Source organism: Anabas testudineus, chromosome 5 (assembly GCF_900324465.2).
Source record: "Anabas testudineus chromosome 5, fAnaTes1.2, whole genome shotgun sequence".
Classification (NCBI taxonomy): Eukaryota; Metazoa; Chordata; class Actinopteri; order Anabantiformes; family Anabantidae; genus Anabas; species Anabas testudineus.
In genome coordinates, this window is record NC_046614.1 from 3,336,539 (window position 1) to 3,362,185 (window position 25,647).

A 25,647-nucleotide genomic window follows, 5' to 3' on the forward strand; every position below is an offset into this window, starting at 1 on the left:
GTGTTGGTTAAATAGGTACAGAACTAATATTAAGAAGTCATATTGGGATCTGAAATTATATTTGACAATTCATTGTCCAACTAAACACCATTAAAGTCTGTAATTGTTCAAAACGTAGCATTACCTGAAAACGTCTTTATAGATGGATAAGTTGTTTTTGATTGGCATCCTTTTGCGGCCAACTTAAAAACTTAAACTTAACTGAAACTTAAAATATCACAAAGTACATGGATCTCTGAGGAACCCAATGTTATCTGAAATGCTTCAAAGCAGTCCTCAATTGTTTCTGATATTTTGGTTTTTACAAATAAAAAAAAAAACGTGGAAAAAAAAGTGTTTTTTAAATTCTTTAAATGTTTCTTTTTAAATTGAAAAACCAATGGATGAATGATACATGGATTGTTCTGAAAGGTCAGTAAACAAGTTTGTGTAACTAACTGTGTTTAGTGTAGCATGTGGCTAATGCTAAACATTGGTGGCCATTTTGCAGCTACACTATAGTAACAAAGTAGTAAAACATAACATCTCTAAATTATGTTTGCACCAATGTAAAAACATTTTGACAGAACAGGACGCTTATGAACAGTTGTAACAGGTTTATGTAACTAACTAAGTAGTGAAACCTAAAGTTAGCTCGGCTCTAAGTAGGTTAAGTAATTTTAACTGGTAATATATGTCAATGATGATTTTGAACTTAACACTTTCTGTAATATAGTCATTTTGCTAGCATCTTTATGCTGCCACAATAATGATATAATATTGATACTGCTCCCAGCTCAGATTTTCAAACAAAATTGTGCAAGGCATCAGATGTAGTATGTGTGTGTATATAAAAACAATATCAGAAAGGGGCAAATACTTTTCCACAGCACTTTCTCTTTGTAATGCTAGGAATGCATAGCCACTGCATTAGCTATATTTTAGTTTAAGTGTTGATTTCAACACCTTGCACTGATTATGAATTGCATGTAAATCATAAAAAAAAATGTAAATCAATAATTATGCACAGTCCAGAATAGGACAAACTGGTTCTAGGACAAACGGGGTGGATATATTTTGGGGCCAGTATAATGAACGAAAAGAGGGAGGAACCGCTGGAGAGCGCAGATCTAGGATGATGATCAAGTATCATGTGCATGTGTTACATTGTGGGATTGTACATTCTCTTCCCGGCGCTAGGATCCAGAGGAACAGCCATTCTCTCACCTTTTTCTCACACGCTTTCTCTCTCTCTCTCTCTCTCTCTCTCTCTCTCTCTCTCTCTCTCTCCTCAAGACTGTTTTAAAGTCTTTGCTAGACTTGGGCTCACACGTTACTTCCTGGGTGGATGGAGGAATGGAAAGCTTCCAGCACCTCTCCACCACCAACAACACTGAGTCTCTTCTTATTGTGTGCCCGACGAGTACTGCCTCCACCGCCGCTGCGGCAGGAGCGACGACGCGCTGTGTGGACCTTCACTGCTTGTCTCCTTTAAGCCGCTTTTCCCTTGCTGCACATTCACGGCCCTTCAGAACCATCAGTGTCCGGGTGTTATGTGCATATCCTGGAATATAGGTGGAATTCTGGAATTGAAGGACTCTTTACTGGACCTCTAACTACATTTCTCCGCCCACCCCTTCACTGTGCCCAGTCTCTGTCTGCTCTGCCTTTCCGAATCTGCTTTTTACGCAGCCAAGACGTGGCTGATTTGACCACAAAAGGGAGAAACTCAACAGTTGCTGCTGCTTATTGTTTGCATGTCGACCTGCATATCACTAACATGTGGAGGCTACTGCAATCGTGTTGTCGCTCCTGGTGGATTGTGCCTCTTATTTTGCCAGCCTTCGTGCTCCTTTGGGCCGAGTGTCATCCTGGTAAGTTTCATCGTCTACTAGTCACACACTGGGTTTTTTGTTGTTTATGTGAATGGTGGAATGCGGTTAGCACTGTGGCAGTGTCAGGATCAAATCTATCTTCAGCAGACTGACTGACAGGGCAAAGTCAAGTTTCCTCAGTGAATATCTTGTAACGGGTCACATGCTGGGAATATTGGTGCCGTTTGGCTTGACGCGCATTCCGGGCACAGGCACGTTGGCTGAACTGTCGGGGACGCAAAAGGCAGACAGTGAGCGGATTTTCAAACCCAGTCGAAGCACAGCTGTCATCATAGGGGCGAATTTCCTCTCCTTTAATTTCTCTGGGGTAAATCAGTTCTCTCTGTTTGGAGAAAATATCCAGCCAAGTGGAATGTCACTCCAGGAGGAAAAGGCACGGTAGGATGATAGTTAGGTCAGCGATATGGGTAGATGAAATGAGGTAGATGTGATGCCTTGTCAGCCGACGGCATGTATGCCGTTATCTCGCTGCCTGAAGGAACAGCAGGGCTGTGAAACAGCTTCACACACACAAGCACACTACCCCCCCCCCCCCCCCCCCCACCCCCAAATACAGTAAGGCTCTAAAAAAGAAAGCAGACCTCTAATCTGTGTTTAAGGTTGTTATGCTGACCCAAAGAGAGGGTCCACATATATATAGGTCTGTCGGTAGGATCCGACAAAGTTCTGTCACTCTGGCTGTTCCTGCATTTGGGTAGTGACAGAACACTGCTCGGCTTGCTTACTTTCTCTAATTGGGCTAATCTCCAGTTGTTATATAATACAACTGAACTATTTCCCACATTCATTTTCAGGGAACCCTTTGCTCTAATTACATCTAAATCAAAGACCGATGGGCCCTGTATCTCAGTTTGTGAGGTCCAGAATATTTAAATCGCTAGTCCATTACCATGGGATGTGTGATTTTACTCTAAGACTGTACGGAGGAGAAATTTGTTGGAAAATTGAAGAATCTAACAGATCAAATTTGACCTTGACCGAAGTGTCTACATAAATTATAGCCCCAATTCTGACGTAGATCTCCAACAATTTTACAGACCATCCAACTCTCTCTCTCTCTCTATATATATAATAATATATATAACTATAAGAAGTCTAAGGGTTTAGAGTTCAGTTCTGGAGTTGTCATGTTGACACGTACTGTATGACATACTCTGTGTTTACTCTCATCTAAATGAGACAGCACTATTTCACATAGTGCTTATATATTATAATGTCTCACATTATAATATATTTCACATAGTGAAACAGTCCTAACTGGCAGAATTAGATCATATTTAACAAAGCATAAATTACATTTATAAAAATATGGTCTAATGCATAAATATATGTATTACAGGATGTTATCAGAAGATATTTACACCAGCAAAAAGATTTAAAGAGCAGGATGTGTCTTTAATGTGTAGTGGTTTTCACTGCATGTTTCTCTCAGCCTTGGAAATGTATTTCAGCGTGAATGGCAAATTTAAAATGAAACTCATCACTCACATAAGAGAAAATCCCTGACATGTTTCATGTCCTGAACTGGATATTATTATAATCACACAGATATTGCATACCTATTTGGTTTCACATATTTTTTTATCTGTCTTTAGAATAATCTGAGGAGGGCATCAGTTATTGTATTGGACTCTTACATTGTGGCCTTGTGTTGGCCTCCAGCCCTTGACCCAAATGGCTGTTGTAGAGTTAAAATTCATTGAGCCTATGCTGAATATCATCTACAGAAATGAGACTTTCTCACTGACTCAGTTTGTCAGACAGTATTAGCCTACTTTTCGGCTCACTGTGATTAGCTCTTTATACGTCTTAAGTCTTTAGAGATCTCACGAAACGTGATGGGAGTCAGAGCAATTTCTAATACTGCACAGAGCCACTGCTTTAACGAATTTACATCAGTATTCACATACTTTTAACACTATGTGTTAGGCAGATGAAGCTCTTGTTAGACCTAATCACAAATCTGGAGAGTCAAGCAAGGAGACAAGTGAAAAAGAGACAGTTGCTGTGAGAGATAGATGGATGTAGGCATCTAGGATACTTTGACCCATGTATTGTGAATTTATTTGCGGTGGATCATGAAAGCTTGACAAATTAGAACATTATTGTAAAATTAAACACACACAGACACTGAAGATGATACCACAAAATACAAATATGTCTGGTTCTTGTGTTCATCACTACACTGAATCAAGCTTGAAATAAAATAGATAAATGAAGGCTGAGGAGATGTAAAAAGTTAAAAGTAAAATAAAAAATGTTGCCTGCTCCGGAGAAGGTTTGACAATTAGGTGGGTGGGATTTCTTCTAACCCTAACTAACCCTAAGCCTAACCCTAACCCTTTCTTCCACAACAAACTGGCACACATCAAAATATGTTACTTTGTCTTTTAAAAAACACCAAATTGGTTTAAAAATCTAGGAAACATCTTGTTAGGTTGGAGACCATCAATTTCAATAAAAAAAGGATGAATGGTTAGATGAATATTCAATTGCCGGTTAGTGATGCTTTAGTGACATGATGAATTGCAGGGGAAGTGGACTTCGTCACAAAGAGACAAGTCCATGGCTTGGGACACACTGATAACCTCTCATGTACCTCTTGTACTTGGCCCCCTCTTTCAATCCTACTTTCATGCTGTAATGATAAAAGTTTCAGGCAAGCCTAAGGTGACTGGTTCATGTTGAACGACTGGCAGATGATGTAGAAACAGAGATGAGTGTTGTTCTTTCCTACCGGGTATCATGATCCGCAGGCTCTCAGCACTGCTCTTCTTACCTCCAGCAGCGCTCCTCTTTTCTATTAATAAGGCTCTTAGCTGGGAGATTTGGTTGAAAAGACACGGGGAAAGGCAAGATCGACTTTCCACATACATCTGGAGTGGAGTGGACCATCTTTTAGTGTGAAGAATATGTGATAGTGGGATAGATTGTGAAAATATCCACACTTATATTATTTTACATTATTATTTTATATAAAAAAAATACACAACATAACACCTATTTGTCTTCTTTGACTGGATCCATTCTTTATTCCTCAATTTAAGTCAAATCAGCTTTATACAGGAAAATTCTAGACATGAGTCAGTATTGCAACAGACAAAAGAGAGAAAGGCTCCATGATAGATTAAAAAATGAAGATTAGAGATAAGATTTAGATTAATAAATTATGTGACATCATCATCTTATCGTAAAATATAAATCGACGACTAAAAGGGAATGGCATCATTTTTATTTTTACTTCTGTTTGTTATAAAGAGCAACAATAAAGATATGACATTTGAATTGTTAAAGTACAGTGTATCTGTGTCTCTCTCTACCATAATTCACATCATAAATAAGTGGTTGTCTGCTTACTTAGAAAGCATTCAGCTCATCTTTATAATGGCTCCATGCGATTTTCTCAGCTGGAAGGTTATGACGCCCACAATTAGCTCATCTCAGCTCCAACTTGCAGTGCGTGAAGAGCCTGGGTATGCGCTTTATCATCTGAGCTTTAGACTAGAGTGCATTGTTTACTCTGGAATCCTGCTCGATATTGTCATACCTCAGTGCAGAGCAAAACCCACAATGATTAAGCCAAGTGGCATTAGAAAGACAGGAAGTTTGTGAAGTTCCATTGTGTTTGCATGAGTGACCTGACTGCTGCCAACACGCCCCTGGTCACTCACATAATGGCCAGTTTGCAACCACGCAAACATGTGTTTTTTGAAGGGGAATAGAGAGCAGTGAACATCACCGTGGGGTGTCTGCTAGCTGACAAAAGGCATCACTTTTCTTTTTTCTGTCTGCATGCGGTGTCAGCAGCTTTGAGCCATCACGCCCCTGTCACCGCGGCGTACTTCAGCCCTGGGTTAACCAAACGCACAAGACAAATGGAGAAAGAAAGAAAAGGAAGGCGACAGAAGAGACAGGGAAAGAAAGAGATGTTCGGCCTTCAGTCTGTCGCTTTCTGCAGTAAAAAAAAAATGAATGGGCCCTGTCGCTCCTAGGAGGAAAAACAGAACAGTCATTGTGATCTCACAAGTGTCTGAGCTAACACATCTTTTCACCCCCACAAAACCCCTCCCCTTCCTGCCTTACATCTATCTCTGTCTCTTTGATTACTACAATTTTTTTCCTCTGCTGTAAGTGTGTGTGTGCGCAAGCATTTGCACCTTCTCTGCTTCTTTTGAATTCATGGATAAATGAGATTTCAAATGCAGGTGTGTTAACTATTCTAACAATCCTTTTTATCTGAGCCTTTTGTTGCAGACATACAGGGAGCGGGTTGACATTTAGGGAATGATTGGATATGCTTTGTGGCCCTTGGATGCCAACACTATCATCGTCATCATCTCAGTCCTCACTGAGTTATTATCTCCTCTGAGGCAAGAATAAAATTCAAGAACATGGGCTCACAGGTTACTTATCAGTTGTGCTGATTGATAAGTAACCTGTGAGCCCATGTTCTTGAGCCTGTCGATGCCACCATGGCTTTCCTTAACAAACTTATTAAAATATACTGTTTGTGTATGTGTTTGTATGGAAGATGCTCCAGTGGGTGCGAGCGGTGATGTAAGGCAGTTATCCATGTTGGTTGCTGCTTCAGTAGCAGACGCCTTATCATTAGGAGCTACGGGGGGAGAAGATTCAGAGTAAATGGGCTTAAAATAATTTTAAAAAGCCTTTCTATTGTGCTATAGATTTGTTGCAGGAAATGATGCTGTTTTGCAGCACAAAGGAGAAAACTAAAGATTAATAGGTCTGATAATGATAACAATAGTAATGATGATATTACGTGCTGATGCGTTAATGATTTCTCAAGAATAAGATGAGAGGAGCTGAGTGTGGCATATCTTCATTTTTGTGTTGTTCCATCAGCATTTCCGCTCAGCTGAGCATGTCTGTAGGGTTTTTAATCTGTTTCTCATCAGTTATTTCTTTTTCTTTTTTTGCATCCCATAAGGCTGCAGCCTCACAGGGTTGTCGGGAAATGGAGTGGAGAATACTAGCAAGGATGGAGCTGTCTTGTCCTGTCTTGCCTGCTACTGCTGCAAATCAGGCTTCAACCTCCAACCACCCTAACTTTTTCTTTTTCCTCTCTTTCTCTTTGTTCCACTTCATTGTTTTAATGAAGTATACTGCATTAATATATAGAAAAGAGGCAGGGGTGTTCCCCTATAATTTTCTGGAAGGTGCTTCCCATATTTGAGCTCAGTGAGGCCTGTAAGAGCCACTTTCCAACAGCATCATCGACCCCTCTCCTCTCTACCCTATTTTCTCACTCACATTCTGCTTTGCTAAGTCTTATTTGTTTCTGGCAGGGTTTCATGTTACATGCCATATGTTCTGTGTCCCCCTGCCATTATCAACATTGTGCTTCTAAAGCAGACATGTCATTTCATTCATATGTCCCACTAAGGCTGTTGTAAAAAGCTTAGATCCAGCATCAAACATACTTTTGAACCAGCCTCCTTCCACTGCAGCTCTAGTTGCATTGTCTTTACAGAGAAACTGTAGCAGAAAACACTGCTATGCCAGTGTGAAGATTTGTACCCATCATTGAGTTTGAAGTTTCTCTCAGCTAGGCAAAAAAGGGCTAAGTATCAAACTGTAAAACGTTATTGGAAACAAGTAAAATGTGTTCAAAACAATGAGATGTGAAAACCCTTGAGTATCAAAAGCTTGTATTAAATATATGCGTACAATCATAATCTTGTTTTATCTCTATGATCAGAAGGTTGTTCATTTAATTTCAGGGTTATGACATAGCACCACAGGACCTGTCTATTGATCATTTCTTACATTTACATTTAATCATTTGGCAGATGCTTTTATGCTAAGCGACTTATAAGGTACAAGGCAGAGAAAGCTTAAGGACTTCTATTGCAGGTAGGCCATACCTGGCATTAAAATCCCAGTCATCCATATGGAGGGCAGCAATCTTACCACTACACTATGTTAGCTGCTTTGTTGGAAGTATCAAACTGTAAAACGTTATTGGAAACAAGTAAAATGTGTTCAAAACAATGAGATGTGAAAACCCTTGAGTATCAAAAGCTTGTATTAAATATATGCGTACAATCATAATCTTGTTTTATCTCTATGATCAGAAGGTTGTTCATTTAATTTCAGTGTTATGACATAGCACCACAGGACCTGTCTATTGATCATTTCTTACATTTACATTTAATCATTTGGCAGATGCTTTTATGCTAAGCGACTTATAAGGTACAAGGCAGAGAAAGCTTAAGGACTTCTATTGCAGGTAGGCCATACCTGGCATTAAAATCCCAGTCATCCATATGGAGGGCAGCAATCTTACCACTACACTATGCAGCTGCTTTGTTGATCAAGCACACTACCCCCCCCCCCCCACCCCCCACCCCCAAATACAGTAAGGCTCTAAAAAAGAAAGCAGACCTCTAATCAGTGAATGATTAGTTCAATGTACTGTATTTAACTCACTTCTCTCTGTTTGTCCTTATTCCTTTTTTGACAAACTAATAAATGCTGCAAGACCTGCACACCCTGTCAGATTGTGGTTGTGTGCAGGAGGATGCACAAGACAAAGAGGGGAAAAACAAAAGAAAAAGACGTAGAGAAAGCACAAGATGTTGATGAGAGCAGAGAGGTGTATGTAGAGAAGCCCCCTTTTTTCCCTTTTTGCTAAGCATGATGCCAGGGGTAGCTTTTGTCACTGTGCAAGGCTAAGTGTTGAAAGGAGCTCAGACTGACAGGCTGTCGGCCAGTATGGAGACTGATGGGCCTAACCGATACTGACACCAAACAAATAGTACGAGGTGAAGGGAGAAGGGGATGAAAGAGAGGAAAACAAATTGAAGCGACGAAAGCCAAAGAAAGAATCCACCTGCCCCCTGGATTAACGCTCCTGACACTGCCAAAAGTATCAGAAGCTATAAGAGGCAATTTGATGGGATATTCCTGACAGGGGAGGTGGCTGATGGTTGCCAGGTGGTGGTTCATCTAGCCACAGGCTCCCCCTTGCCCCCACCCTCTGCCACCACCTTGGCACAAGTCAGGACTTTAAGACACTTTGTGTTCTTTTGTCAGGCATGATAGGTGGCCATTCACTCTTGTGCTGTGACAGCTCTTCGATACATCTATGAAAGGTGTGGATGGGTGTTCTTGCCATTTCCCGAAACACTTTTCTTATTTTGAATGGTGAAAGTCACTTCACTCGACTTCCATCCATCATCCGTGCTGACAGGAGAATGGAAGCAGCTGCTTTCTCCCTTAGTAAGGTGAAAGAAATGTCACCATCTTACTATGATATTGGTGTGTCAGTCAGACAACAGTCAGCAAGCTTTTCTCTCACTTCCTCTTAGCTTTGGCATCAGTACTTGTTTTCTTCCTCCTCTTTCCTGTTCTTTTCCACTGTTTATTCATCCATTCTTCCCAGGTTGTTTGGATTTGGTTTGATATTACTCTCCTGCTCCTACTAATCACTTTATATGATTTAGATATTATACAAATATTTTTAAAATGTTATACTATTTATATATTTTTTATTTTGTTTTTTTCTTTTCTTTTCTTTTTCATCTATTTACATATTTTTGTAATTCTATTTACAACCTTTTTCATTTGCCTTCTTCATAACCATTTTTTTTTCTCCCTACTAATTTCTCATCAACTCAATCATGTTTTATCCTTTTTCTCTCATTTTCTTCCAGGTTCTTATTATTTTGTTCTTTCTCCTACTTCCTTTCTCACCTTTCTGTCCCTTGTTCTGCATTTTATTTATTTTTTTTGTGAATTTTTTTGACTTCATCTTTTTTTTGGAGTCATACAGCAGTATGTGAATGGTTTCTCTCATCTGATCACATTAACATGCTTCTGTAACCATGGATAAATATTCTCAACATATTAAAGCTGCAGCCCAAACTGATGGCCATGAAGTTTAATTCCATCTATCCCATTTTTCACCAGAATGGAAGAATGGTGTGTTACAGTTATTAAGTGCTCACAAAGTAACACTTGCAGTAAAAGTCATTAATGATTTAAGTGATGAAAATTAAGATTCAGGATGAATCTCAAAGTCGACATCAACATGCAAAGGACACCTAAGGACACCTTTTAAAATCTCCTCTCCACTGTTGATGAGGAAATAAATATGATATTATCATTTTATAAAGACAAAAGGTCACTATTGGCTTAGACATAGAGACTGAGAGGAAACCAAACTCTGGCAATTATTAATTATGAACTCACAAATAACTTGGTCTGGTATGACAAGTCAGCCTGTTGACCTTGCCAGGGCATCAGATAAAATCATACCTTTGTGTATGTATGATACACATGTGGATGTGAGTCTGTTACAGTAAAAGCCTAGACTCCTAGAGCCTAGTGTGGTAATACACAGTATCAAGCAGCCGCCATTAGTCCTATCATATAAAATAGTGTCACTCAAAAATATTTTAGCATCGGTATGAGGCAGTTCAGGCAGGTCAGTATTTGACACTGAGGGATGACAACATGTTAGACCATTACTTGATAGATAGTTAGATAGTTAGTTAATTTTAGCTAAAGTTAAAAACTGCCTTGAATACCCAGCCATTTGTCAAAACTACAAGCTTCATTTTTTCAAAACCAAACCTAGTCAGCTATTAAGCTTCCCTCAAGACATATTTGCTGTTTCACATGTGGTCACATCAACGTCGTTTCCATGAAAGTTACATAGTTTTAGTTGAGGCTAAAGCTAAATTGTCAAGTGATGAATATGAATTCCATCATCTACTAGATGTTTACGGACATTTTTATTAATTACTCTCAAGTAAAAATTTTGATCTGTTGGTAGAATGCTCAGTATTTTACACATCCATCCATTATTTCAAGAAGTGTGCTCAAGGGAAGCATCTTGACATTGAGTGGGCTTAGGCTGGTTTCAGGCTTAGATACCCACCCCAGTCCTTGGCACAGGAGGAATGGAATGGAAATAAAAGGAGTGAATAAAGAAGAGAGAAAAAGAGAAAATCACTACATGCCAAGAAGTGTTGTCACACACTGAGTGGGGAACAGTGTAGAACCCTCCTCATTAAATTCTTGCAGTGGCATTGGTTTTTCCACTTTAATGCTTGGGAGACACTGGCTTCCTCCTCAGAGAGTGATAGGGACTTGAGGGCCACCAAGACAAGTGTGTAGTCCAATTTGTCTTAGTTCCAGGGGGAGGTGGTTTAAACAGCAATGCCCTCTCGTCTTCCTTAATCTCTAGTGACCTCTCCACTCTTTATCTTTTGTTTCTGTTTTGCTCTTTGGTGCTTTGTCCTCTTCTGGCTACATCATTTGACTTCACGTTTTGTGTTTGTGCTCTCCCACTGAGCCAATATTGAGTCAAATAAGCAAAATGGAGCATTTTGTTATATTAAAACTTTGCATACAAACATCTGACAGCAGAAGAATCACTGTTAGGAAGTTGTGATGCATGTAATTTTAAATCAAGGCAATGCTAGTATTTCACAGCCATAGGTAAACTGTGTTATGTCCTTAAGCTAATGTTGCTATATACAGTGGCAATAAAAAGTATTTGAACCTTTTGGAATTATTTGGTTTTCTGCATTTATTTGTCAAAAAACGTTATCTAATCTTCATCTAAGTCAAGAGTCTTATTGAAAACACACACACACAAAAAAACAGGTCTTTCATATCTGTATTAAGAACAACCACAAAACCTCAGTCTTATCAAGACAATTAGTTTGGTGGTTTGGATTAGAGCTAATTTGACTGACAAAAACATTTGTGTTCATGTGTCTACAGTAGGTAAAACAGTTAACAAGCAAGGTCTATGACATGACATGAAAGAAGTTGCTGCTTACTAAAAAGAACATTGCTACATGCCTGAAGTTTGCCAAAGAGCCCATTAACACTGCACAGTGGTATTGGTAAAATGTTGTGTGGACTGATAAAACTAAGATTTAACTGTTTGGAATGAACACACAGCACCGCATCTGTTCATTAAAATGTCATATCATCATGAAAACACTGTCCCAATTGTAAAGTAAGGTGAAGGAAATATCATGATTTGGGCCTGCTTTGCTGCATCAGGCCCTGGCCAGCTAGCAGTGATTGGGGTGAAGATAAATTTCCAAGTGTATCAAAAAATTCTTCAGGATGTCTGTAAATCAGCTGAAAACTCTGTAGAAGCTGGAAGATGCTACAGGACAACGACCCAGAACACCAAAGCAAGTCCATGACAGAATGGCTTCAGGAAAACAAAATCTGCCTTTTGGCCAAGTCAGAGCCCAAACCTCAACCTATCTCATCTGTGACAGATGAGATACTGTGCATAGTGGAACAGACAACTGAAGACATATATCAACCCTGTTAGTTCAATGGGCTTACCAAGGGTTATACTAATGAATGTGTTTGAAGGTCTTAGCAAACCCAGTCACGGTCCAGTTATCAGGGATTTCTCACTCCCTCTTATCACTCACACCTGTCCCTTCATCAGATGCATATGAACAGACACATCAGACCCTAACAGTTAATTCAACAATTGCACTGTTCATGTTATAATGTTTCTATAATAAGCTGCCTCTTTGTTATTACAGTGATAATTTTGATCACTTATAAAGTTTGCTCAGTCTGAAAAAAAAGCTTATTTTGGGATCTGTGACTTTGAGGTTGACTTTTGCCAGCTTTTCTGCTTTTGTGAAGGTGAAATTATTTTAAAAAATTAATAGATAGTTAAGTAACCATTAATCAGGTTAGAAATATGCTCGGGAGAACATGTTAGGTGGGTGATGAATAGAGAGTTTACCTGGCTGTCGTCTCCATCAGTCTCAGCAGGATCCAGCCTTGTCTTGCCCTTTCTGAGTGCATAGCTGCTAAATTTAAGATTTCCTGTTCAGGCCGCTTGAGGTACTGAGATCCTTGTGCCAGATGTTCAACAGATGGGGTTCACTAATATCACCCCAGGGTGCACAGGTTTCTACTCTACTCTCTCAGTCTAGGTCACTCTTTCCTCAGTCATTTATCTGAGTGTTTCCTTTTGCCTTTCATTACCTTCCATTTTTGGTCTTCTTTTAAAAATCCTTCTCTCTTCATTTTCATGTCTTTTCTACTGGTGTAAGAACAAAGAGAGAGTGGTGTTTGCTGCTAGATTGGGTGAAGCCTTCCCCCATTTCTCACTGCTAGACAAGCGCCTGTGTTCCACCTGCAATGCCTTTAGATTTACACTGCGAACTGCAGCCATCTTTCTTCCGTTAATCACCTCTGAGTTTGTTGCTCTGGCGCACCACATCCCCAGGCCGATGGATGACCTGCAGGGGAAATCAAATGGAAACCAGCCAAGCCTGAACTTCTTTCTGTACAAGTACTTTTTAGCACGTTGACAGAGAGCATAGAATAGCAAAGCAATTCAGTGTGTGTTTAAAACTGTGAATGTGTGGTCAGGGAAAAACACTGCTGCTAAGTCAATGCATGTTGTAATCTGTTTTTTGGCCAAAGATTCATTCTTACTTGCTGTAGCGAGACTGTTGGTAAGCATTTTTCGGTCAGCTGGTCTCATGTATGTCATCTCTGAGTTTGATTCAGAGCTGCAATTAAAGACTTGTGTTTATTTAAAACAATTCTTTTTTTAAGTATTGAAGAAAACAATGACCAAGATCACAGTTTATCAGAGGCCAAACTATTGTCTCACTAGCTCACTGTGTCTGACCAACAGTTCAAAGATGCACCCTGTTTGAATCCTGCTTCTCTGTTAATATGGGTTTTGTTCCCTGGGTGAACTAGATGGTTGTATGACCTTGATGGTTTGTTACTGTAGTTTGACATGATCCCTTTGAAATTTGTAACTTATAGCAGCATAGTGCCATGATAGTCTTTTTTCCATAACCTATAACACATTGATCATGTGAGTAATCAATACATTATTAGCAAAGGTAACCTAAATATTTACAGTATGTTTCTTCTTCTGTACCGTGGCACATACATTTTAAATCTAGGGAACTAGAATACGGTAAATCAGCTCTGGTGTAAACTAATATCATTATCACAAGCTGCTCTGAAATTGCTGCTCATTGACTCATGAGTGTCAGAAAGTTCACAAGACACTGACTCTCAGCTTTCCCAATTAACTGCACACATGTATCATAAATCGTTTGCTTCATTCTGAAAAATACCACCTGTTCATGAGAGCTGCTTGCTCCTGAAATGTAATCATTAACATAATCAATACAGCTAAAATCAACAGCTCATGTTCCTGTTGTCAGAAATCATCACATGAAACTATAACAAAATTTAACTGTCATATTAGAGGACTCAAAGCAAGTGTGATTTCAGCAATGTTGTATTGAGTTACATCTTTCAAAAAACTAAAATATAATGCCTAGTCCTGGAACATTTACATCATGTTCCTTTTTTCTTAACAACCTTATACACTGTTATGATGATCACATTGCGCATCTAATAATTACAGGCGTGGCAAAAATTGTTGGTACCCACAAAGAAAAGCCCACAAAGGTCACTGAAATAACTTTATACTGAAAAAAGTAACAATAAATAAAAAAATTATAAAGAATTAACTCCTGAAAATCATACATTACTTTTAAGTTCAACAGATGTTTTTTTTTTTTAAACAAACTTAATGAAACTGGCCTGGGAAAAAATTGTGGTACCCTTAACTTAATATTTTATTGCTCAACCTTTAGAGGCAATCACTGCAATCAAGCAATTTCTGTACCTCCTAATGCAGGGGTGTCAAACTCAATTGCACAGCGGGCCAAAATCCAAAATACACTTTAGGTCGCGGGCCGAACAGGATAAACATTTATCATTAACACACTAAAACTTATTTTGCTCTGCATAAAAATATATCATGTCTAAATTATACAAGTTAGAAATAAAGTAAACATTAAAAGTACAAACATTCAAATTTCTTTAATCTTGTGTCATTTTATATTAAAAAATAGCTTAAATCTTAAATATCCCACAAGATTTTGCTCTCCATAAAAATATATCCTGTCAAAATTATACAAATTCAAAATATGAACATGCTGCATAACAAAACCTGGGAATATAAATAAAATTTGTGCTTTTCAGCAATAACAAAACAAATCATTCAGTTGTCTTTGCTCTTATGTCATTTTATCAGAGCTGCATCTTTTTTTGTCAACAGGTTCGTTTATATTTGGTGTGAGGTTCTGTGTTGTGGAGATTCTCAGGATGGACTGCAGGTTCTCACCAGTGAGACGACTCCTGTGTGCTGTTTTGTTAGTCTTCATCACTGAGAAGAGCTTCTCACTAAGATTTGTTCTACCAAACATAAACAAGGTTCGAGCCGCATGTGGACAGAGCTGGGACATTTCTATGGGAATGGAGTGAATAAACTGTGCGGGTCCTGCAGTGTCCTACTTTACCTTCAGTCATTACACTGCAGCTCAATCAGCTCCATCTGAATCTGCACAGGTGAAGTTTCCACATAGACGGTAAATGGGTTGCGAAGCAACTCTAAATTATTTTCTTGTTGTAACGATATGGTTCAACATTACTTGGCATCGTGAGGACTAGCTTCATAATAACTTGCAGCATCATAAGCTAAACTTGATTAACGTGGAATGTGTTCGGCAAGGCAGCTGAAGCGCTGCATTATGGGATCTGTAGTTTATTGTGTTACCAGCACTTCATATACAACTAGGTTTGTCAACTTGCCTACAACTCCAAACATAATGAATGAGTAAAGTGTACATTTTGCATCTTTTGTATCTTTGTAGTTGTGTGTCTTGTTGCTCTCTGTAAGTCATTGTGCCTTCATGCCTGCACCTGGGCTTTGGCCAGAGAAGAAATCCCTCACAGGTGGTGGCATTCCAAAGACCACTGCTGTGATATGATGTTGACAGGTGAGCCAACCAAAAGCTTAATTTAATTACCATTAAACCAGGGAGTCAGGCTTTAGCCGGGAACATTACTTCCAGGCCTATTAACCAAAATTGGCGCACAAACAATCTGATATTTTCTTTTACTCACAGCCTCACAGTCACACATGTCCCTCTCCTTGTCACAAGTCTTCCTTTCACACTCCTCAATTTGTTTAAACTTTGAGGGGTGAAAATTTAAATCTTTGGTGCAGGGAGTGCATGTTGCCTCATCTTGATGGGGGTTTCAAGTATTCACATTTATTTTATTCACATCAATATATGTGTTGTGCTTTGATCCCCCCTTGTTTCGAGCTGTGTGGTGGGTGGGTGAGGATTATTCATTACATGTTCTACTCAGAAGAGACCACAAAATAAAAGCAGGGATGCGTGCACACACAGGCGTTTTGGGTTGCAGGCTAAGTGTTTTAAGCTGCACTGCAGATGCCTGTTAACATAATATCATCATGTTCCTCTTGCCACTTGTGCTGGCAGCTCAGAGATAAAACAAGGCTTTGAACTTTGCAGCATGCAGACCAGAAGACAGCTTTATTATCTAGGGAAGACAATGGATAGCTTTAGTGTTCAGGGTGAATAGTGTTTACCGGCAATCATAAATTACCTCCCTCTTGTTTTAAATGTTGCAATATCTCACAGTCTCCATAATCCTTTTAAAAAATGACTCATTGGCAGGTTGAAGAGTTTAATATGCACAGACCAATTTAACATTTTCAACACACCAGCTGTTAGGTTGGAAACATGAGTCACTATCTACACTTGTTATCAACCAGTTAGCCAGTGATTATGAAGCAAATAATAGTTTAAAGAGCCCATATTATAAAAAATCCACTTTTTGGTGATTTTTGTACACATACATGACATGGGGCACTTAGACATACAGTAAACGGCTCTTTAGCAGGTGAAAAGTGTGAAAAGTGACTTGGCCATTCTGAAATATTCCACTTCTTGCCCAAGATGAACTCCTTCATTGTTTTGGCAGTGTGTTTTGGGTCATTATCTTGTTGCATGATCTCCCAGTCAGTTCTATTGCATCTTTCTTCAAATTGGCAGACAAAATGTTTCTGTAGACTTCTGAATTCATTTTGCTGCTGCTATCACATGTTACATCATCAATGAAGCCTAAAGCTTATTGAGCCTGTCCCAAATGAAGCCATGAAGCCCAAGCCATGACATTACCTCCACTGTGTTTCAGAGATGAGCTTGTATGTTTAGGGTTATGAGCAGATCCTTTCTTTCTCCAAACTTTAGCATTTCCATCACTTTGGTAAGGGTTCATCTTTGTCTCATCAGTCTTTAAAACTTTGTCTTAGAATTAGAAATTCCTGCCTGGCCTTCCAATACTTTTTGCTAATGAGTGGTTTGCATCTTCTGGTGTAGGCTCTTTACTTTGAGGCTGAAGCCTTATGCAGTAGATTGTGATACCTTCACCCCTTCCCTGTTCGATGTCTGTTACTTTGTACACCAGTTTAGAACTTATCCACTTTGAGTGGCTATGGCCAATATATGTGCAATGGGTCTGATAAATTTTCTCTCAGCTTCACAACTTCACTCTATGAAAAGACCTAACAGGCACGACTAAAGTGAAACAAAGTAACAATGAAAAGAGACCCGAAGGCATGGTGGAACACAAAGTAACAAACAAAGTGTGAACAAAGTTACAACAAAAAACCACTGCAATAACGCAGGGAAGCTATACTAACTAACATGCAGACCGAACATAGAAAGTAACAGAAAACGCCGCAGTAACGCAGGCAAAAATGCAACCTAACATGTAAACTAGACGTACAAGAGTATCAAAACTCGGAAAACTCTATACTACTACATACAAACTACAAACTAACATATCGACTCAACATAAAAAGTATCAACGTAAAGCGCTATACCAATGCTAAGTAACACAAAATACAAAGTAACTAACAAAATACTCAACCAACTTACAAACTAAAAAACAAGTCCAACAAACAAAAGGGAAACTCCAGAGGGAACAACAACAACTAACAAACAAACAAACCAGGTGTGGAGGTGAATAGGCGAGTAATCCTATGAAATGAGTCCAGAGAAATCCAAAAAACGAACAAACAAAACGTGAGGTGATGTCCAGGGTGATCCAACAAACGAAAGCGAAGAAGTCCAATGAACGAACGAACTAACAAACAAACTAGTGGCAAGGTTGAATGTGTGAAAAAGTCCAACAAACTAGCAATGAGGAAGACTGAGCTTATGAAGGGATGGGGACAAACAGTTGAAACAAATCCATAATTAACAAGCTGGTGAGTGGAGGAAGAGGAAGTCCATATAGGAGCATACAGGAAATGGGGAGTGAGTGGGACCAGGCGACAAAAACAAAAACAAAACCAACGTGACAGGGGCGAATAGAGAAATTGTAACACTATAGCAAAAGAAAGGAACTGGCCTCTTTTTTTCAATACTTATAGAGGGGAGCGTACATTTTGTATTTTGTCTGGTACAGGCAGGGTTTTTTGGCTCGTGCAATGGAAAGCAGTGTAATAGTAGAAACATTGCCTACAGAAAGGGGGAGACTAGCTGGACTCTTAAGTCAAGGCCATAAATGCTGCTGGCACACACCACTTAAAGACACTGTGTCCTCTACCTCGATCTGCTTGGTTTGTTGTCCTGCATTCATAACAGTACCAGCTTGTGGATATACAGTTCCTATAAATAGTATTTACCCTCTTTGATGTTTCATTATTTAATTGACCTTATAAATCAATCCTGACCAAAAAGAATTGCAGACTTTGACAAGAAAATGTCAGAAAAGATACTTCATTAATGTCAAAGTAAAAACAGGTTTCTAAAAACTAATGTCAAATAAATAAAAATATGTAAGGTGAAATGAATATTTGCATTAATATTCACCCCCTTCAGGTCAGTAGTTAGGAGATGCACATTTGGCTGCAATCACAGCATACAGTTTATGTGGATAGTTCTCTTGGATAGACTTGACTATTGAGTCTTTCACATGCCTATTGGCGAACTCAACTTATGATTTAACATGTGTTTTCTTCTACAGTGGCTTTCTCCTTGCCACTCTCCCATTAAGCTTTGATTGGTGAAGAACCCAGGCAACAGTTGTGTTATGTACAGTCTCTCTTATCTCAGTTGCTGAAACTTGTAACTCTCTCAGAGTAGTCATCGGTGTGTTAGTGGCCTCTCTCACTAGTCTCATTCATGCACGGTCACTCTGTTTGTGAGGATGGCCTATTCTAGGCAGATTTAGACATGTGTCATATTCCTTCCCTTTCTTGATGATGGATTTCACTTAACTCCAGGGAATGTTTAGTGCCTTGGAGATTTCCATTCTCTGACTTATGCTTTTCAATGACTTGTTCTCTGAGTTGCTAGGAATGTTCTTTTGTCTTCATGGTGTAATAGTAGCCAGGAATACTGATTATTACCAGTGACTGGACCTTCCAGACTTTACTTGAGACACTAGCACTTGCACTACTAGCACTAGACTACTAGCACCAAATATCTGGACCTCTGTTGGATTAGGTCAGTCATTTTAAAGGGGGTTAATATAAATGCAAACACTGATTTCACCTTACATATTTTTATTTAATTGACATTACTTTGTAGAAACCGGTTTCCAATTGACATTAATGAGGCATTTTCTGATTTTTTTTTTGTCAGGGTCACCATCTTTTATTGACCATGATTGATTTATAATGTCAATAAAAGGATGAAACACATAAGGGGGTGAATACTTTTTATAGGCACTGTACTATAGCTTTAAACCCTACCTCAGTTTGAAACCTTTAACTGTGTTAATTAGCTGCTTTATCAGTGTTTGTTTTCTCAAACCTCATACAACTTGTGGCTTGTTAAATGTAAATAATGCATTTTTCAAGAAATATGTTTCAGTGTAGGCCTTCACTATTACCCTGATGATGACCCTTTGTAGAAATGTGTTAGTAGAACTTAATTATAGTCAACCAGTACTGTTGATGGCTAGCTGCAAATATGCTGATATTGAACAAATCAGTAAAATGGTCCCAGACAATATATTTTTCTTCTGCCAAATTAGTACTGACTCTGTTTCAACCCTGTCTCCTGAAAATTATTTTCCTATGCAACTAAACTGCAACCACCACCTGCTGGTTTCACAGTAGAAGAGCTTGATAGCTAAAGGCTCTGCCTCCCATTCTAAATTTGGAATCTCTAGGACAGAGTGAGGAGAAGAATTTTAAATTCAATTCTGGATTTAACAGGGAGCCAATGGAGAGAAGCTAACCTAGGAGAAATATGATTTATCTTGCTATTTCCAGTCAGAACTCCAGCATTTTAGCTTAACTGGAGGCTTTTTAAAGAGTTATTGGGACATCCTATTAATAATGAATTACAATAGTCCAGTCTGGAAGTAACAAATACATGGACTAGTTTTTCAGCATCACTTTGGGACAGGATGCTCCTAATTTTAACAGTGTTTCTCAGGTGGAAAAAGGCAGTTCTCGAGATTTCTTTTATGTATGAAGTAAAGGAAATATCCTGGTCAAAGATAACTCTGAGATTTCTTACAGTATTACTTAAGGCCAATACTAAGTCATCCACAGTGAGAATGTGATTAGACAAAGTGTCTCTGAGATTTTTAGGACCAAGCAAAATAACCTCTGTCTTGTCTGAATTTAGGAGAAGGAAATTGGAGGACATCCAGACCTTTATGTCTTTTAAGCATGCTTGAAGTCTGACTAATTGGTTATTTTTTTCTGGTTTCATAAATAAGTATAGCTGGGTATCATCTGCATAGCAATGGAAATTTGTGTTTCCTAATAATATTGCCTAAGGGGGACATATAAAGTCAAAAGAACTGGTCCAAGCACAGAACCCTGTGGAACTCCGTAGCTAACTTTGCTGTGCATGGAAGACTCATTGTTAACATGTACAAAGTGTAATCTATCTGATAGATACGATTTAAACCACCCTAGTGCTGTTCCTTTAATCCCAATAACATGTTCCAGTCTGTGTTGTGATCTACCGTGTCAAATGCATCACTAAGATCTAACAAGATGAGCGTAGAGAGTAGTCCATGGTCTGATGCTAATAGAAGATCGTTAGTGACCTTTACCAGTGCTGGTTCTGTACTATGATGTACTCAAAATCCTGACTGGATAAAGTTATTGCTGGGCAGGTAATCACATAATTTCGAAACTACCTTTTCTAGAATTTTAGAGATAAAGGGCAGATTGGATATTGGGCTATAATTTACTAAAACCCCTAAGTCCAGAGTAGACTTTTTGAGTAGGGGTTTGACTACAGCAACCTTAAAAGCCTGTGGTACATAGCCTGTTTGTATGGATAATATTAATCTGATCTAATATGGACGCGCTGATCAAAGGTAAGACATCTTTGAGCAGTCTAATAGGGATGGAGTCTAAGAGAAATGTTGATGGTTTAGATCAGGGATGTCAAACTCAAATTTGCAGTGGGCAAAAATTAAAAACTTGGACAAAGTCGCGGGCCAAACTCAATCTTTTATTGAAAAATTAACTGCAATTGTGCATGTTTTCCCATCTCTCCAGATATGTAATGTTGAACCTTTTCATGTGGAAACAAACTTTAGTTTTGTGTAAACATTGAATCTGGAGCAAGCAAAGCTTAATATTATAAACAAATGAGAAATTAAATTTCAAAGAAAACACATCAGTGGTATTAACTTCTTATTTACATGAATAAAATAAATTATTATGTCTCTATCTGTAATCCTTTTTAATAAAAATCTTTTCTCACAAGCCAACAACAACAACAACAACAACAACAACAAAAATTACTTCAATAAAAAAGGTATCTTTTAACTATTAACAGTCCACGTCTTAGAGTAGAAAAAGTGCATAAAGACAGCATTCATTCAAGCTCAGTTTGCTACACTCTTATCTGCACTGGTTCAAGCCAGATACCTGGCATCTCTTCTTAGATGCAAGTGCATCAACGTCTGGAGTCAGGCTCTGAGCTGAGGAAATCCTGAAAGCTTGGGCACGGAGTTGGGGCAGCCTGTCGCCGGGTAAACTCGGTATGAACTGTGCACTTGGCCTCTTTCATTTGGCCATTTTTGGGGAGGGGTGGATTTAGTTTGTCCCATGTGACTGGGTGCATGGATACTAATGATTGTCAACAGAAAAGGAGGAAGGTGCTTGGTGGTCTCGACTGACGCACTAACAAAACATTCTGGGATTTGTAGTATTAGGGGTGTATGCACTATTTACTGGAGGGCCAGCTCTAATACACACTTGATATGATCTTTCGGGCTAGAGTTTGACACCTTTGGTTTATATGAATTAATTACTGAAATTAATTCAGAATGATCTATGGGGAGGAAGTAGTTATAGTACGAGTGTGGTCTTACAAATTAATCTAGAGCTGTTGTACATCTATGATGCATTCAGGGAGGATCTGATCAATTTTTACTCTAATAGTTATGATTTTATTTGTAAAGAAATTCATGAAATCATTTGCTGCTAAGAGTTAAGGGGATACTAGGCTTGATAGAGCTATGACTCTTTGTCAGCCTGGCTACAGTGCTGAAAAGAAACCAGGGGTTGTTTGCTTTTATTAATGAGGAGTAATATGTGGTCTAAGCTTTATGGAGGGATGTTTTTATATATTATTAAACTATCTTTCCAGGCTAGGCAATATTCATCTAAATTGGTAGAATGCCACCTCCTTTCCAGCTTACGTGATGTCTGCTTTAAGCTACGTATTTGTGAATTGTACCACGGGGCTAGCTTCCTCTGATTCACTACCTTCTTTTTCAGAGGAGCAACAGTATCGAGTGTTATTTGGAGTGAGGCTGCAGTATTATTATAAGATAGTCCACTTGTGCTGGAGTAACGTTAGAATGACTGCCCTCTTCTGTGTTGTTACAGGCCTCTGACTTGGAAGGTGGAATCAGTTCCTTAAATTTGTCAACAGCATTTTCACATTAACATCTACTGTAGTGAATCTTATTCTTAGGTTAAGTAAGGTTTGGTACTGTAAATTCAAATGGTATTAAAAAATGGTAATAGAGGGTTTTGGGGAAAAACTATTAAATGATCAATTTAAACACCATATGTCAAAACAAGATCAAGGGTGTGATTAAAACATTGAGTGGGTTTATTTATATTTTGTGTAAAACCAATGGCGTCCAGTAGTGAAATAAATGCAGTGTTGAGGCAGTTATCATCATTATCTACATGGATATTAAAGTCACCCACTACTGTATAATGACTTTATCTACACTAAGAACTAAATCAGATATAAAGTCTGAGAATTCAGTTAAAAGCTCTGAGTAAGGGACAGGAGGACGATACACAATAACAAACAGGACTGGCTTTTGACTTTTCCAGTTAGGATCAGCATGGCTAAGACTTGGGGTTGGGGGCGGGGGAGGGTTGACTCATTCAGACAGACATATTTATCCTGCTGCAGCCAGGTTTCAGTAAGACAAAATAAGTCTATTTGATGGTCACTTATCAAATCATTCACAAACAGGGATTTAGACGAGAGAGATCTGATATTTAACAGTCCACATTTGATTGTTTTCTTTTTATTTTGTTCTGTGAGAGGAGTCGTCTTTATATTTATATTAAGTTCTTATGAATCACTCCTCTTGGGATGGTTTTTGGTATATATAGTTTAAGTGGTCAGGTAGCAGACACTGTCTCAATGGGGTTATGGTAGTTTTGGGGGGGTGACGGCTGTAAGGATGCTGCTGAGCGATGTGCAAGACTGTGTCTCTGCGTCCTGGCCTCCACTCTGAGATGTCAGAGTTTAGGTTGTGTAATAAACTCTGCAATATTTCTGGATAGTAAAGACGCACCATCTAAAGTGGGATGGATGCCATCTCTTCTAATCAGCCCACATTTTCTCCAAGGCTTTTTCCAATTATCTATGTAGCCCATGTTGTTTGCGGGACACCACTTCGACAGCCAGCGGTTAAATGACAACATGTGGCTAAACATGTCAACACTGGTCAGATTGGGAAGGGGTCCAGAGAAAACTATGGAGTCCGACATGTTAATTTTAGTGACTTCCGATTTGCGTAATTGGGCGACATTACCTCTGGATTATAATTTTATAATCCAGAGGACAGCTCACAGGAGCTAGGCCAGCTGGCTCCGCACCGGCTACTGGGACCTGAATAGCTGGCTTATTTTCCACCCTGCAGACCCATGTGTCCAAATCAGTCAGCCTCCCCTCCAATGCTGCAGATAAACTACATTTGTTACAAATCCCCTTCTCACTAAAAGAGGTGAGCACTGAGCAGGTGGGAGCAGGAGAAGAAGAAGGAAAAGCAGCCATGGCTAACGGAACACCTGCCATGGGAGGAGCAGCGGGATCATGCTAAAAATATATCTTTATTCCAAAAAGTCTGAATGTGATTGTCAAAACTGTGTGATTGTGAGATCTGATAAAATGTGCATTCTAAAACTGAACTGCCCTAACATTATCAAAACAGTACCACTGCTGCACAAGAGTTTTCCGACAAAACACCTTGAGACAATCCAACCTCAGAATGATCAGACTTCATCTGAAGTATTTACTATAGTGAGTTTTGTGTGTTGGTGTCTAAGCATAGTCATTGCATTCCTATATCTTATCAACAACAACAACTTAGTGGATGACTCCCTAAAGCAGATGTTAAGCAACCTTTTGCAAATAACATGAGTACATTTTACATTAACACCAACACTGGCAATTGTAGCCTTACCATTAGCAAGCTATCATCAGTGCACATTGCAGATAATCATAAATTCTAGATTGTTGGATTTGATGGACAAGTGCATTTATTTATTCATTTATTATTTATTTATTTGCTTTTGCCAGGATGATTTGTAAGTGTAATCCATCTACAGCAGCTAACGTGCTTGTCAAACGAAATGTCATCTTTATGCTGTGAGCCTAATGGTGTGTCTGATTGTAGGCTTTAAAAGTGCAACACAGGGTAGACTGTTCACTTTCAGAGGTCATGAGAAACAGTATTTAGAGATTTTTGTGTGTTCCACATTGCATGTACTTTGTGCTCACATTTGTTTCCATGAAATGAGTAATTTGATCATTGGAGTTGGGCTATTGCAGCAAATCAAATGCGTTTTTTTTCCTCCACAGCCCAGTCTTGCCTCTCAGCTCAGCCAGGGAGAGATCCTGAACAAACCTTATCAGGTTCACCCGACTGCACGCTTGAGCCTTTGGAGGAAAATTAAAGGGTTCTTTTTGAAGAGGGACTGAATCTAGTCTGAGCTGTTGATGATAGAGCAGACTGGTGACTGCTGATACTCAATTTCTCTCATGTTTGAAAGACCTGCACTGGAGAGTTAAAGTCAAAACCTAACCCAGAAACGTTTTCACTCCTATGCAATACTTACCTTTATTTTTATTTGACACAATTTTTTCCTCCAACACATGATATCAATAGACCTTTTTTTTTATTTTTTATATACTGTACACTCTGTTGGCAGTTTATTAGGTAGACTAAGATAGGTCAGTCTGATCCAACAGTCCTGCAATAATCTTCAGGTTTTGACAGTGGCTCAATAGGTAGAGCAATCATAGGATTGGTGGTTCGATTCCCGGCTGTCACGTCACATGCCATAGTGTCCTTGGGCAAGATACTGAACCCCAAGTTGCCCCCTGGTGTGTCAGGTCAGCTGCATAGCAGCTCTGCCATCGGTGTGTGAATGTGTGTGTGTTTGTGTGAATAAGATGCAGTTTAAAGTGCTTTGAGTACCAGCTAGGTAGAAAAGCACTATATAAGTGCAGACCATTTACATTTCTGTTATTTTGCCTAGGCTCATGAAATAAATGGGTTGGACAAATTAATACCTACCTAATAAAACCTCGACAGCTCAGTTCACCAGCTTCACCATTTAAAAAGAGACCATCTTACAAAATCTAAAACCTCTGTA

General features: G+C 39.0%; 1 protein-coding gene across 1 annotated transcript in view; it reads left to right on the top strand.

The window, feature by feature from the left end:
* The first annotated feature begins 1,342 nt into the window (after positions 1-1,342).
* Positions 1,343-25,647, top strand: part of LOC113151697 (receptor-type tyrosine-protein phosphatase gamma-like) — a 353,442-nt gene continuing 329,137 nt past the window's right edge. The window contains exon 1 of the mRNA XM_033325969.1: positions 1,343-1,853. Within this exon, the coding sequence (XP_033181860.1) occupies positions 1,760-1,853 (94 nt within the window). The 5' untranslated portion in view covers positions 1,343-1,759. The remainder of the gene's footprint in view (positions 1,854-25,647) is intronic.